We start from the raw sequence: 14999 nt of genomic DNA on the forward strand, positions 1-14999 counted from the left end.
AATACTGGAAGAACATGTAAATGTCCTCTTGTTCATTCTTCAAAGCACTTTTAATGTTATTTTTATTCAGTATGTGTAGATGCTTTGTGTAATTTGTAAAGATTATATTAGAAATCATCCCTTTGTTAAAAAATGACACATATTATTATTAATTGTAAAGAATGAATCACATTTTACACTGGCTTTTTAAAAAATGAAAACACTTTATTCAGTGATGTGAAGAATGATTAGCTTCTCTACTTTTAAAACTCATATCTATAAGGTGGTAAAATGTATAATAATGGGAAATTAAATTCAATCATGAAGTAGAAGTTATTAGTAGGTTACTATTCAAAATTTGCATAATATGTCTTTTTAACTGTTTTAATATTTCTTTTTAAGCCTTCATATTTTTTGGGGGGGGCTCATATTTTTATTAGTGTTCTGGCTTAAAAATTGAATTAGTTTTGAGTAGCACATTCTAATTTTATTATTTCTCCAATACTGTTTTTTAAGTGCATGGTTTTGCAGAATATGGTGTTTGGGGGCACACAATATTGTAGAAAAGCATCATCTCCTATACTTAGCGATGTCTAGCATTTATAAGTTGACAAATTTGGCAATTGAAAAAATATGTGCCTCACATCCAGTGAATTTAGAATTTAATGTGCATCAGAGTAACAAGAAAGACTTTGAGTCTTGATTCATCCAGTCTCTGGTGAGGTGCAGAAATTTAGACATCTACCAATTTCCTAGATGATGCTATATGCTGCTTGTCTACAAGCATCTTAAGGGATAATACCTTAAAAGGTTTATTAATCTCTCTGAGCTGGGGACAGAGAAGATGTCAAAAGATTGTGACTCAGGGTGATGTAAGATGGCAAAAAGCATTCTTTTCTTATGGATATCTAGAGATATGTTTGAAAAAAAATTAAACCTAAAACTATTTGTCAAGCCATAAGCTCACTCTTTACAAAGGTACTATTTGAAATAAACATAAAATTCAACACTTTATTAAAGTAAAAGTATCTTTACTATTAATATACAAATGGTGAAGAGTGACAATTTTGATATACCATAAGCCATACTTTCAATGTCTCTCATAAATACAAAACTTCAACATTTGCAGTATAATTTTTACAGTTTAGACATATATATATACAGCATTTCATAGGGACATACTATATTGAAACAATAAGAAAATCTCATGGTAGCTAACATAAGAATATAGAATTTGAATGGAATATATAAGTTAAAGAAAATAAAATGTAGTATGTTTTAATGCATACTGAACACAGCATAGAATTCACATACCAAAAAATTTGTTTCTAAGAAGTTCATCTATTTCTAACAAGGGTTAGAAGCAAATGCTAATCCATGAACATTTCTTTAAGAGCTGGAACAACTATGTTTGCTCTTAACAATACCATTTATTTTATAGTACGCATTGTTTTGTAAAAAAATTTGTAGATTGAATCATAGGTTCTAGCTCTGTTAACTTTCCCTTATGGATTTCAGTAGATTTTTCTCCTTACTATCAGTATTATTGGCCTTAACTTTCATATATGCAATGTCGCTACTCCCTGGCCCAGCCTTTCTCACAGCCAGGTCCTTCTTACTATTCCAAATGTAGAAGTTCAGTTTGCCTTTCTGGATCCTTTCATTTCATTTGCCCTCTACTCTCCTGTCTGCTTGTGACTGAAATGCTCCAATAGTTGTTGCTTTATTTATTCTCTTCCATGGAAAGCTAAATCCAGATGTCAAAGGAAACGTATTTTCATGTCAGAAAACAAAAATTAGGGGCTGGGATTGTGGCTCAGCAGTAGAGCACTCTCCTAGCACGGGCAGAACCCGGGTTCGATCCTCAGCACCATATTAAAAAAAAAAAAAAATAAAGGCATTGTGTTGTGTCTATCTACTCTTAAAAAAAAAACTATTATTAAAAAAAGAGAGAACAAAAATTAGAGTTGCAATATTTAAATGCATATGGACAATTTTTATAATAATAATTAGAAATATTGTGTGGCCAGAAATGTGAAAATTTCCAAAAAAGAAAATTTAAAGATGTGATACCAATTAATAGTTTACTAGTGAAATCCTATAGTGAATAATGAACTTTATCTAAGAATATTGTTATTAAATAAATATTTACCATTGTATATAATATAAAAGCCTCTGACTTTTATAAGAAAGGAAATAATTAATCTTTAACATTCTTGTATAACATCTTCAAATAGCTGCTTCTATATGGGTAAATGCAATTTTTAAAAAAGAAAGGGTGGAATTTGGAAGAAAATTACATCTACTCAGCAACTACTATGGCTAGGCTGTTTTATCACTTTCTCATTGACACACATAATTGTTTCATCTTGGAACATCATTAAGACCATGCATAAAATGATTTCTTGAAAGATTTCAATTTGAGTATTAGAGCATTTCATTTATTTGACTTTCCACAATTTAAATTTACTATGTGTCAATATATCCATATGCAATTTCAATTTGAGAGAATATGTAAGACTGCTCCACAGGGTTAAGAATAAGATGTCAATATTTCTCTTTAGGCATAAATAATGCTAATAATATCATTTAAAAATATTTTCATTTGCTCTTAAATTTTGTTGAATAAGCACTCTGGATATAATTTTGTAAAAGATCTCCATGAGGAATTCAAATTGAAATTTATGTTATTCTCCATGAAAAAGAACACTGCTGATTTCATAAATAATTATAATGTTATGCCAATATTTCCTAAATTAATAAACGAAAGAATATTCCTACCATTTCATTTGTAGATAGTTTCATCAGTGATTATCTTATCATCACAAGGATGATTTATGATCCCAAATCAAATATATATCAACAGGAGTAATGAAGACCCAACTGACACCACCATAATTTTCCCTATTTTAAAAAATCATTTGCTGCCTTTGTCTTACAACTGTCTAGTGACTCAGTTCCAACAATATCCAGAATGTATTTATTGTCAAAAAGGATAGTGCAGAACACATTAAAAATATTTTGTGTACATATAAAAAGAATTTTCAGAAGTGCAAATGAATTAAAGAGCATAATTTAGATTTTATCTTCAAGGCAAATGAGTTTTAATTGAGATAATTCATTTAATGTAACTAAGTATAATGCCAGTGTCATAAGTGTGAGCAAAATATATCTGTGATGGCAGTTTTAGTTGTTCTTTTGATAAAGGAGAATATCATGCTAATTCAAAGGCACAAATACATATTAATTATTTAAAATACAAAGAATAAAATGAAGATATGATTATAAATTTATAATTAATTATTGGCACTAAAATAAATAATTTGATTAATAACATCTATTTCTATAAATGTTTAATTCAAATACTAACACATATGAATTTTTCTGAATTAAATAGCCTTTGAAAAAATGACTTTGTAGGTATTAATATTAAAAATAAAGTAAAACATAGACAGTACATTGTTAGATATTAGTATTAATAAAATGGTAATATGTCTTATCCCACAAAAATAATAAATAAATCTGTAAAAATCACAATTTCTAAGTAATTCATTTGCAAATCATTGTTAAACAAGTTGACACATTAATTTGTGTCAATTTTTAAACAAAATAGTTATTAAAATTCTTATATTACTGTTTCCTTCTATAGGCTGTCATTATTTAAATGAATATAACCTACTTAGAAATATCAATGTTTTCAGTGACATTTTTGCTTCGTGGTTTAAAATAGCATAGGATTCAGATATCTTAACAGTACTTATATTCAGTCAAATCTTAACATTTTATACGAACATTTAAGAGTACTCCAGACAATAAAAATAACATACACACAGTTATATGGATATATTTAGTCTAGAATAAGAATGAAAAATAAAAATAAGAAATAGGTTATTTCAGTTCTATTCAAATTTTGCAATTTACTACAAGCCATTTCTTACTTGGAAACTTACAATTAATGTAACTCAGAGCATTCCATTGAAATGTCAAAAAAGTAAAAGTTTTTCACAGTAATACCTTGTTTCTGCATGGCATGGATTTCAAGGACAAGATGTAAGGATCATTCAGACAACTGAAATAGTGCACTTGAAACAGTCTGTTCACAATTATTTCCAAATTATCTATGAATTTCATATAATTTCTCCACGAGTGACAAGAAATTTAACAGCATATATATATATAAAGAAATATGTAAGTCAATTGCTTCACATGGAAAGTCCAAAGAAAAAAACAGAACTTTCAAAATTGAGAAAACACAAAAATATTTTGCTCTAGATTATGATTTCTCTGTTCTTGCAGTGTAGCACAAACGTAACAATAGTAAACATGCGAAATTGTTTTCTGTCGTGGAATTCTTTCAGTATCCTTAGTGTAAAATTGAGTGGCCCTATCCATGACAAATCATCATTCATGGCTATTACTTCATAAACATTTTACTAAGCTTGCCACTTTACACAAACAAACTAATTCAAGTATTTTGACTAGTTTTAGCACATTGGTACAAATAAAACACAGAAAAATAAAACAAAACAAATGATCAGACAAACATAAACACCAACCATCAATCTGTCAATAACCACTGGATAATTTCTGTTTCTTCTGAATATGCCAGAATGGGTAGCAAGGAGAGATTCCTGCATAAAAACCCCGCATTTTATAGCAATGCTTTAATATGCAGATGGTCATATTCTGCTATCAGCCAGCAAAGTAAGGACAGTATAAAATTACTTACTTGTCTCTCCTTGGTTGACAGTTTCAAAGCACTTTGTAAATAAAAACATTCATGAGTGGAACTAATATTATATTTAATCTTTCATGAAATCATCTCTATAAAAGAGATATTCTTAAAGTGGGTCCCTCTGCACTGTTAAAATTTTCTCCAATGTTCTATTGGAATATGTTCTCATATCAGGCAATATTTGAGCTATTTAGTCCATACCTGAAAAACCAAAGGTAACCAATGTGATGGGGAAAAAAAAAAAAACAAACAACTTTGGCTGGTTAACTTAAAAGATAATCTAAAACCTGCTCCCAATGGTTATATATCTTCATAGCAATACATTTTTCCTTATATGTAAGTTAAATCATGTTTTAGACTTTTACCTCTGGGAGCTTGCATAGCTTGGAAGTTAATTTGTATTTTTATTCTGGTATAGGCCCTACCAAGTGATATTAGAAAGTTTATGTGGAATAATCCAGGAGTTTTGTCCACCAAAATTGTTTACCAAATCTTAAAATGAATTCTAGCTATGACATTCAGCATAAAAATACAGTGGCAATTCAATTGTTGATCACTGACACTTTATGGCACATTTAAATGTTAAGTAACTTCTCTTCCTACTAAGGTTTGTCTTTAATTTCCATTACCCAATTTCATTTAATGAAGGACCAAAAACTTTAAGAAAGACACCATATTTATATTGTTCCCATTTCAATTTATTTTATTTGAAGCTGAGGGCAAAAATCAATATTATTTTTACTTGTAATACACTTACTTTTTGTGTAATCCAATATGAATGAATACGGCATATATAAAGACACAGATTCAGGGAGTCTTTCTAATCTAATTTTGCACACAACTAAGATTCTTTCAAGTGGGTAACAATTTTGATCTGATACTTCAATCTATCAAAATCAATGTTGAAAATGTACTGTAATCATTAGTTGAAAGAGTTCTCCAAAGATTCCTTGATTTTTAATATCTGCTAAAGATTACTGGCTTCTTCAAGCCTGGGTTCCCTGAAATTCCCCTGATAAAAAGTGTAACCTCTACTATGTGCCTTCATCTTAAGCTGAAAGCCACTTTATAAATCCATTGGCCCAAAATAAGTTTCATAAACATGCAGGGCTTTCTTGTACATTTAGATCAGAAAGCTTTTGTTTTCTTTTGATTTTCATCACACCCTCATGTGCTAGAGAGTTTGAAATATGTTTGTTGGTTATAAGACAAAGTTCTTAAGAAATAGAGCACTTTAGCCATATGATTAATTGCAGTATTTCAATCATATAATCCAATTGAAACCCAAGAGTTGGTGTCAATCAAGTCTCTGTACTGAAATTCTTAACAAAAAGAACAATCACGACAACAACAACGAAAAGGAATGGACCATGGGCAGGAGTATATGATCATATGTATATGTGTACAAGCTATTCCAAGCTAGAATTTTCCCAAGAAATTAAGGTCAGTGGAATAGTTTTGGTCATAGGGTCACTGCAATCCAAATGCTCTTTTGTAGTGTGCATCAAGCCTCGGTAATATTGTTATGCTTTGCTGTCATCTTCTTTTGATTGGATGATGTCATTAGAAACTTTAATTTCTATAGCTTCTGGATTTAGGACTTCTTTCCCATTTTCTTCTTTTAATGGTAATTTTCTGGTAGGAAATATAAATATAATTTTTAAGGCATTGTTAGAGATATTCGTCAACATTTAAGTGAATGTTCTATAAAGAATAAAACAATATTGTCTATTGTAAAAAATGTAATGTGTATCAAAAAAAGATGTAGGAAAAATGCATACATGGATTTAGATGAGTGAAATTGTTCAATATAGGATAGCTTAGATTTGATAACTATTTGATACTAAAATATAACTGTTTTAAATTTTAAACAAGCTTTTTTATATATTAAGTACATGATTTATTCTCTGTCAAACTTTTCAAGTTAAACAGTTAATAGTTGCTGTATGAAACAGCAATAGTACTTGTAACTCAGTGCAGATGAACATATTTTAGAACTTTTTGTGTTTATTATGTGTTTCTTTGGCCTCTTTTCACTATTACATTTTTCTTATCATTTTTATACCATTTTTTGAGAGTTGTTTCTAATAATAACCTAGAAAACAATAAAAGCCTTTGTCTATTAATATTGATAGTTTCACAAATGTTCCTATGATCATATGCATATTCTAAGCAAGCCCCATGGGTCACTGCAATCCAGATATTCTTTGCAATTTTGATAAAGCTACTGTAATATTGACTCAAGGTTTCCTTTTTTCCACTGTTCTAGCACTCACTAGTTTATTATTACATCTTTTGCATAAGACTATTTTTGGGGGTAAAATTTCTTTCCTTGACAAAATGTTTCTTTCCACATTGAGAGAATTAAATATGTTTACAAATCTTGTTCTAATTCCCCATTATTTTATAGCAGATTTAACCCTCTATGCTAGCTGGTATTTGTAATTTATTTTATATTTTTGAATAAGGAGGATAAACAATTACTTTATGACAACCAAAGCTTTCATGTGAAAAATAATCAATCAAAGGTAAGTTATAGGCAAAAAAATTAAGATCTATTATTGGGAATGAGGTAGCATCTACTTTGTACTTAATGTGGGATGTTCTTTTATGTATGTTATTAAAAGTGCATTCACAATTTATTTTTTTCTCTCTTTTCAATGTGATGAAACCATGAACAATATGAAATAGTGAAGCAAACAGGCCATTTCTGGCATAAAAATATTTAGAAATTTAGAGCTCTAGTAGGTATTTACCATAATGTTTAATATATTGTTTTACATACAGAAGTCTGTATTTATTTTTTAGTGAATAAATGTATTCAACTAATTGGTGGGTGGTATATTTCTGTATAATTTTTTTTTACTTCATAGGTTTACATTAAATATTTTTAAAAGATTACAGCTAATTATATTATTTTTATGTTGAATATTTCTGTTCTATTAATTAAGATCTAGTGTGTGCTAAATTATAGTCTAGTTGCATGTAAGGGCATTTTGTTAAATAAGACTGCACACATCAATATAAATTTGTGTTAATAGGGTTTCGTGAGTGTGTGTGTGTGTGTTTGTGTGTGTGTCTGTGAGTGTGTGTGATATTTTTCTTCATTAAAAAGACTTCTGATTTCTGAAAGGGAGATTATAAAACCTCCTTTATGACAGCTGGCTCTCAAATAGTTAGCTTCAATTGAGAAAGTAATAAGCTCTAAATGCAATCAGTAATATTGGCCTGAACATTTATACTGAAATATGAGCTACAGAATAGTACTTTCTAGTTTTCTACATATTACTATAGGTCATTGAGAGCAGGCAGCAGAAACTTCCATTCCTTCCCTTCCCTTTATTTCCCTTTCTTTCCCTTCTCTCTCTCTTTCCCTCCCTCCCTCCTTCCTTCCTTTCTCTCTTCATCTTTCTTTTTCCATACTGGGATGTGACCTAGGGGTGCTTTAACCTTGAGATACATCCTTAGAACTTTTTATTCATTTTGAGACAGAGTCTCACTAAATTGCCCAGGCTGGCCTCAAATTTGTGATCTTCCTTCCTCAGCCTCCTGAGTCACTGGGGTTACAGGTTTGCACCACCATGCAGGCAACAAACAGAGGGAATATCTGGGAGAAAAATCAGTTTCTTCAGCTGTGAAAACAAAAAAGCCTATAATTGGAGATAAGAATGCCACATCAGGTTATACTGTAAGGGAATGGAAGCTGGTAGAAAAAAAAAGAGAGAGAGAGAGATACTAATTTGAAAAAATAATGAAATTTAAAAGTCAGCTTTGTGAGTAGCAGAGTATGATAATCTTGCTATTGTTATCAGCAGCTGCATTCAAAAGAATACTACTATTCCTTAATAATGCCTCTGATTTTAATCATTTCAATGTTATATGAATGAATAAATGCACATGCTGTTTACCTTTGCAAGTTTAATTAGAATATCTATTATAGTTGTAGTGGAGCTATGAGGATGCAAACATAAATACATGAGGGTTACAAATTATAACTTATAATGATGGGATTTAATAGTGGAGTTTCTCTGACAACGAGGCCAAGTTTTCATGAAAAATATCTCAAGAGGAAATCAACTTTTGATTCACACAACCACTTCCATTACAAAGAAATAATACAATTCTTTCATAAACAATGATATGTGTAAATACATATAACAAATTATGCAAATGACCCATCATTTTGCTAATATTTGTTCGAAAACAAGTAACTATTTCATCTACATACTCAGGTTCTGTTAGCGGTGTGGTTTCATTTGGCTCATTTACTGGGCTCCCATCTTCATGATTGGTAATTCTTTCATCTTCTGTTCTCATCTCCACTATTGGTTCTTTTGATCCATCTTTCCTGAAAAAAAAAGAGAGAGAGGAAAAGAAAAAGATCTTGACATATGAATGTAAAAATAGATGCAATGTAGAACACAGTTTAAAACCTCTACTTAATGCTACCTTCTTTGAATATATCCAAAATGTTTGGGGTCAAAATACCAGTGAGATTTTTTTTTTCCATTTGAATTCATTTCATCAGATATTTTCATGCAGAATAAATTGCAAGAAACTTCTTTTTGTCCAAATCGCTATTCACCCAAAAATTGTGGAGGTTTTTGCAGAAGTATTTTATATTTTAAAATCTATTACATAATAACTTTTGGAAATAAATGTATTTCTTAAATAAAATTTATAACATGAAGCATTTCTCCCCCAAACATATTTTCCAATATAAAAATATTTTTAAATGTTTAAGAAATATTGATTAACATTTTAAATATATCATCAGAAATATTGCTTATATTTTAAAATACAGAAGATTAAACATGTATTATACACTTCATTTTTTATATGTCTTTATTAGTTTACATGAAAGATTTTAAATATGTGATCAATGACTTTTATTATATTCATATTTTTCAAGATGATAATTTTTTAAATAATCATTACATGATGTATATATAGAGAAAGATGTGTTTTATTATTCAAATATTAATTGTATTTTTAAAATGAGTGGCATTTTTAATAATTGGTGGAAACTAGAAAACTTACTGCCTCAAAAATGAACAAAAGAAAGGACAAAAAGGAAGTTATTTGGTGATTTTATAGGGAATTTCAACTACGTAAAACACAGTCTTATTACACAAATAATTATGATGTTACATAATACAGTTAATTGAAAATTTACATCCATACCTGTATTCATAATCACCCAAATTTGAAAACAAAAAATTCTCCTAATAAGTTAATGAGCAAATAAACTGATTAACATCTATATTTGGATATTAATCGTATAAATAAATTAACTATAAAAGCATGGAAAGATAGAAAAGAAATTTAAATGCATATCGCTAAAGGAACCTAAGCCAGTTTGAAAAGGCTATGTAAATATGTCATAGCAACTATATGTCATTCTGGAAAAAGTAGAATATAGGGCGAATAAAATGGTCAGTGGCTATCAGGGGTCAAGGGAAGGAAGAAATGAAAATATAAATCACAGGAAACATTAAGGGTAGCTTAAAATAATCTCTTTAATACTGTAATAATGGACATATGACATTGAAATGAATGCTTAAAAACCATAGTAGATTACAAACAAAACAGAAAACAAACAGAAAAGCAACAATGACCCAAAGATCAACAGATCATGATGATAAAACAGGTTAAATTGGTGGCAGGTTTGATATTGTTGCTCTAGTCTGGGCATGGCATATACACATGCATTGAAATGCAAAGCATAGGCAGAATAGGCGTTGGTGAAAATTTTTTTAAAAATCTAGATATTAGTAACAAAGAAACTTTGTTTTTTTTCAGTGTTGGGGATAAAACCCGGGTGTTTACACATGCTAGGCAACCATCTACCAGTCATCTGTATCTGAAGTCTTTTTTTTTTTTTTAATTAAGACGCAGGGTTTTACTAAATTGTACAAGCTGGCCTTGAACTTGTGATCCTCCTGCCTTAGCTTCCTGAGTAGCTGAGATTGTAGATATTTGCCTGCACACACTGTTAAAAAACTTTCCACTTCTTAAAATCAAATGCCTGTGGGAAGTGATGAGTGCATGTTAACAACATTGTCTGACCAGGGGATTCAAGTAAATAAAATCTAGCACAATAATGAAGATTACCAAAGAGCTCATTCCCATGAGGTATAAATTTTATTTTGTTCTACATTCTGTGTCCATGATTTTCTGACTAGTATTTAGGTAGCGCTGGCCTCACTGAATCAGCTAGGAAGTATTTTATTTGCTTCTAAGACAGACTGTGGAGGACTAATGCAATTTCTTCCTAAAGTGTTTTGTAGAATTCACTGTAAAGCATTTGGGCCTGGAATTTTCTGTTTATAAATATTATTAATTATAGTTTAAATTACATTCACTAGATATAGGTTAATTCAGATATTCTATTCTTTGTTTTCATAAGGAATTTATGTATTTAATTGAGGATATACATATGTAGTAATCAAGTTGTTTACCTATTTCTTCATTATCCTATCAATCATTGTGTGCTGTTTTGTGGATGTTCTCTGGCTTATTTCTGATATAAATTTGTGTCCTATCTTTGTCTTGTTTTGACTGAGTTACCCTAAGTAGGAGCTCAGCAATTCTATTGATCTTTTCAAAGAACTACATTTCAGTTTTACTGTTTCTGTGATTTCATCTTTCAAATTCATTTATTTGTGCTATAATATTTATGATTTGTTTTCTTCTGCTTACTCTATTAATTTGCTCTTCTTTCGCATTATGCTGAAATTTAATTAATTCATTTTAGATATATTTTTTTAAATTTTCTAATATGTGAATCAATACTCTAGATTTCTTTCTAGTGATTACTTTCACCTATTTCACAGATTGTGATAAACTGTGATTCATTTTCATGAAAATAATTCTAAATTATTTATTTATTTACTTATTTGGAAGTATGATGTTGAATACTGAAGCACACAGGTATTTTTAGCTATCTTTCTTTTATTGATCTATAGCTTAATTCCATTATGGTCTCTGAGCAGATATTTTGTGATTTCTATTTTAAATTGCTTAAGGTGTGTCTTGTGGTTCAACACAAAAGCTGAGATTTTCATGATGATAAACACTTTTAATCAGTAGCAAGTTTGATATTGTTGCTCTAGTCTGGGCATGGCACATACACAAGCATAGGAATGCAAAGAACAGGTGTTGGTAAAAATTTAAAAAATCTAGATGATAGTAACATAGAACCTTTTGATCAACAACAGCACATGATAATACATTGTGTGCTGGCATTATGAAGGTTATTGTGTCCCTAGGTTATATGAATGTTTCAGCTCTAACATAATTTTATTGAACTACCATCTTATAGTCTGCCACTGATTGAAATATCATTACACAGTGTGCATTAGTATATTTGGCTATTGATTTTTATCTACTACACTTTTAATGATCTATTTCAACCACTGGTGTTTAAACAGATAATTGATGCAGTTGAATTAATACCTACTGTATTTGCTACCATTTTTCTGTATCTTGCCCTTCCTCTTTGTGGCTATTTTTGTTTTTTATTAAATTTATATCTTTTATAGTTCAAGTTGATCATTTTATATAATTGTTTTCTCTCATTTATGAGCATATTAATTGTATCTCCTGTTTTTCTTCTTTTGTTTTTACTTTTTTAAATTGTTGCTCTAGAGTTTACAAATAAGACAACTCTACTCTCACATAACACTAAGCTGCCTCATGGGTAGAAGAAAAATACTATATAATAGTAAGTTACTCTTCATTCTTTCCTTCCATCCTTTGTATCATTGTCACCATTCATTTCACATGTAAATATATTACATGAATATAAACTTAATGAAATACAATATTCTAACTAGTATCAGTTCAATTATGAAAAGGAAAAAGTTAAATTTACATTAACTTATTTCTTCTCTGATGCTCTTCCTTTCTTTATGTGGATTTGATTTGTGACTGATATCATTTTCCTTTTTTCTAAATAACTTTTCTTACATTTTTTACAAAGGACTTACACTGGCATTTTTGTTTGTATGACAGAGTCTTTATGTTTTCTTTTTTTGAAAGGGTAATTTACCAAAGCAGAGAATTCTAGATTGATGAAGGATTTTGTCCTTTGAGTTATCTTATAGCTCAGAGATTTTTTTTCAGCTCTGTCTAGCCTACTAATAATCCCATCAAAACCATTTTTTTTATTACTGTTTTTTTTTACTTTAGTACTTTTTTATTCTTTCTTAGATCCGTTTCTTTTCTTCTACTGACGATCTTTAGATACATGCTGTTTACTTTATTCATTAGAGTTCTTAACATCTGAATCATAGTTGTTTTTAAATTCTCAGTCTGTTAATTCTAGCATCCCAGCCATTTATGATGTATGCTGTATCTCTTCAGACTGTACCATTTGCCTTTTAATATGCCTTATTATTACAGCCAGACTGCGGCACCTTATAATTTTACCTAGTCAGCCATGATGTAATGATTAAAAGTAACTATTATAAACTAGCCTTTATAATGCGATCGTGGAAAGTTTTGTGTGGAAAGTGATTAGAGTTTTATGATAAGACGTCTGTCTCTAGTGAGTGCTTCTCAGGCTTTCATCCCATTTAGTGGAACAAGATGGTCATAGACAGTCAGAATTAAGTATTTTCTTTCCCCCAGATTGAAGTCTATAGAGTAAGTAAGATGAAATTGTTTTCTTGTCTCTCTATTCAGTTAAGTTCAAATAAACTTCAAGAGATTAGGCTCTGTTTAAATAGTTTCTTCTGAATAAAGATATATTTAAGAACAGAATGTTTGTTGTATTTCAAAATACTTAAAATACCTGTCTCTCCAGAAATATGAAAGGATTTTTCTCTAATACTCATTGTGGCAATATGGTTAAGCTCCTAGAGATAACATTTTTAAAATTTTGAGACTCCATATAACTGGCTCCTCCCCTGGAATTTTTATCTTTCAGATTGGTCCATACTGAGCCTACAGAAATTTATCAATTACATTTTATGTTTTTCTACCACCACAGTGGTTCCCAAAGAGGAATCTGCTGGTAGATATCTGCTTTACCAAGTTGTGTGTCTCCCTGTATATGCTTGTGTGTCCTTTCAATATGGAGGGGCAGTAGTTTATACAGCAACCTTATTTTTCTTATGGATTTAACAATGGCTGTTAATTTTTTTAGTTTGTTTAGTTTTTGACTTCTTAGGAAAAAGTGGCAACTTCCAAACTCCTTACATGTTGGGCTGGAAACAGAAGTACCAATTGGTTTTATCCATCAGCATTACCCAGAATATACATATTAGACAATTGAAATATAATTCCTCGGTTCTTTTAGCAAGACATGCTTACTCTTATAACAAACTCCCCTGAACAGTTTACTTCCTATTTGAAAGGTATTTTTCACATCTTTCCCTTCAAACACACACACACACACACACACACACACTTAAGTTTTTCTCTTCTTTTGTATTTTGGGTTTTTTATAACCTTCTCAGGGTAAACCTGGCCGATAAGTCATTTCTTTTTTGTTTATTTTTTACAGAACATTTAAAATTATTAATTCATTCAGTTGTTTTACATAAGACATCTCCTACCTAAATAAAAGCTTGCTGGTGGCAGAGATTGAGTCTTCTTTCCATCCCAGTTGTATTCCCAGGACTGAGAATGTTATGTAGATCTTAATTAATATTTAATGAAGTTAAATAAATGCTTGGATAAGTAAAAGAATAATTTGATAAAATAGAATTGGCAGCCATTTTAAGATTAATCCTAATAATGAATGATAAAAGAATAATCTGATTAGAACTCAATAATGACATTCTCCAGAATTTTACACTAGTGCTATTCTAGTAGCAAAATTAGATATCAATTTGTACTTGCTCTAATGTCATGAGTGACTAATCATGTAATTAATCTGTTGTATATGCAATTCACATTGTCTTATGCCTTTGGATATTATGAATGGGCTAATATCTAAATGCTTGGGGTCATGCTAATATAAATTAATATGATTAACCTGTTAATCAAACTTATTATAGTTTATTTCCCGTAGATTTTTTTATATATCTTTTATGCTTACTGCAATTTTATTTTGTTCCACATTTTTATTGGTGTGTTATAGTTGCATATAATGGTGGGATTTGTTGTTACATATTCCTGCATGCACATAACATAACAATATAACTTGGCCAACATCATTCCTCACTTACTGCATTTTTAAAAAGAGTTGAAAGTTATTTTTCCAAAAAAGAAGAAATTGTTACCTAAAATTGTGATTAATAATAAGCATGGGATTAACCACGTGTTTTCATTTTCC

At 29.9% G+C, this 14999-nt stretch overlaps 1 protein-coding gene across 2 annotated transcripts in view; it reads right to left on the bottom strand.

Annotated features, from left to right (window-relative positions):
• Window positions 1–989: 989 nt before the first annotated feature.
• Ncam2 (neural cell adhesion molecule 2) overlaps window positions 990–14999 on the bottom strand; it is a 484565-nt gene continuing 470555 nt past the window's right edge. For both annotated transcript variants that reach the window (XM_058574574.1, XM_058574576.1), the window contains 2 exons: window positions 8943–9062; window positions 990–6349 (listed from right to left, as the gene is read on the bottom strand). In XM_058574574.1, the coding sequence (XP_058430557.1) occupies window positions 6238–6349; window positions 8943–9062 (232 nt within the window). In that variant the 3' untranslated portion in view covers window positions 990–6237. The remainder of the gene's footprint in view (window positions 6350–8942; window positions 9063–14999) is intronic.

Source organism: Marmota monax, unplaced genomic scaffold, assembly GCF_021218885.2.
Source record: "Marmota monax isolate L192 unplaced genomic scaffold, Marmota_monax_Labrador192_F-V1.1 WCK01_AAM20220418_F8-fsc00016, whole genome shotgun sequence".
In the NCBI taxonomy this organism is placed as follows: Eukaryota; Metazoa; Chordata; class Mammalia; order Rodentia; family Sciuridae; genus Marmota; species Marmota monax.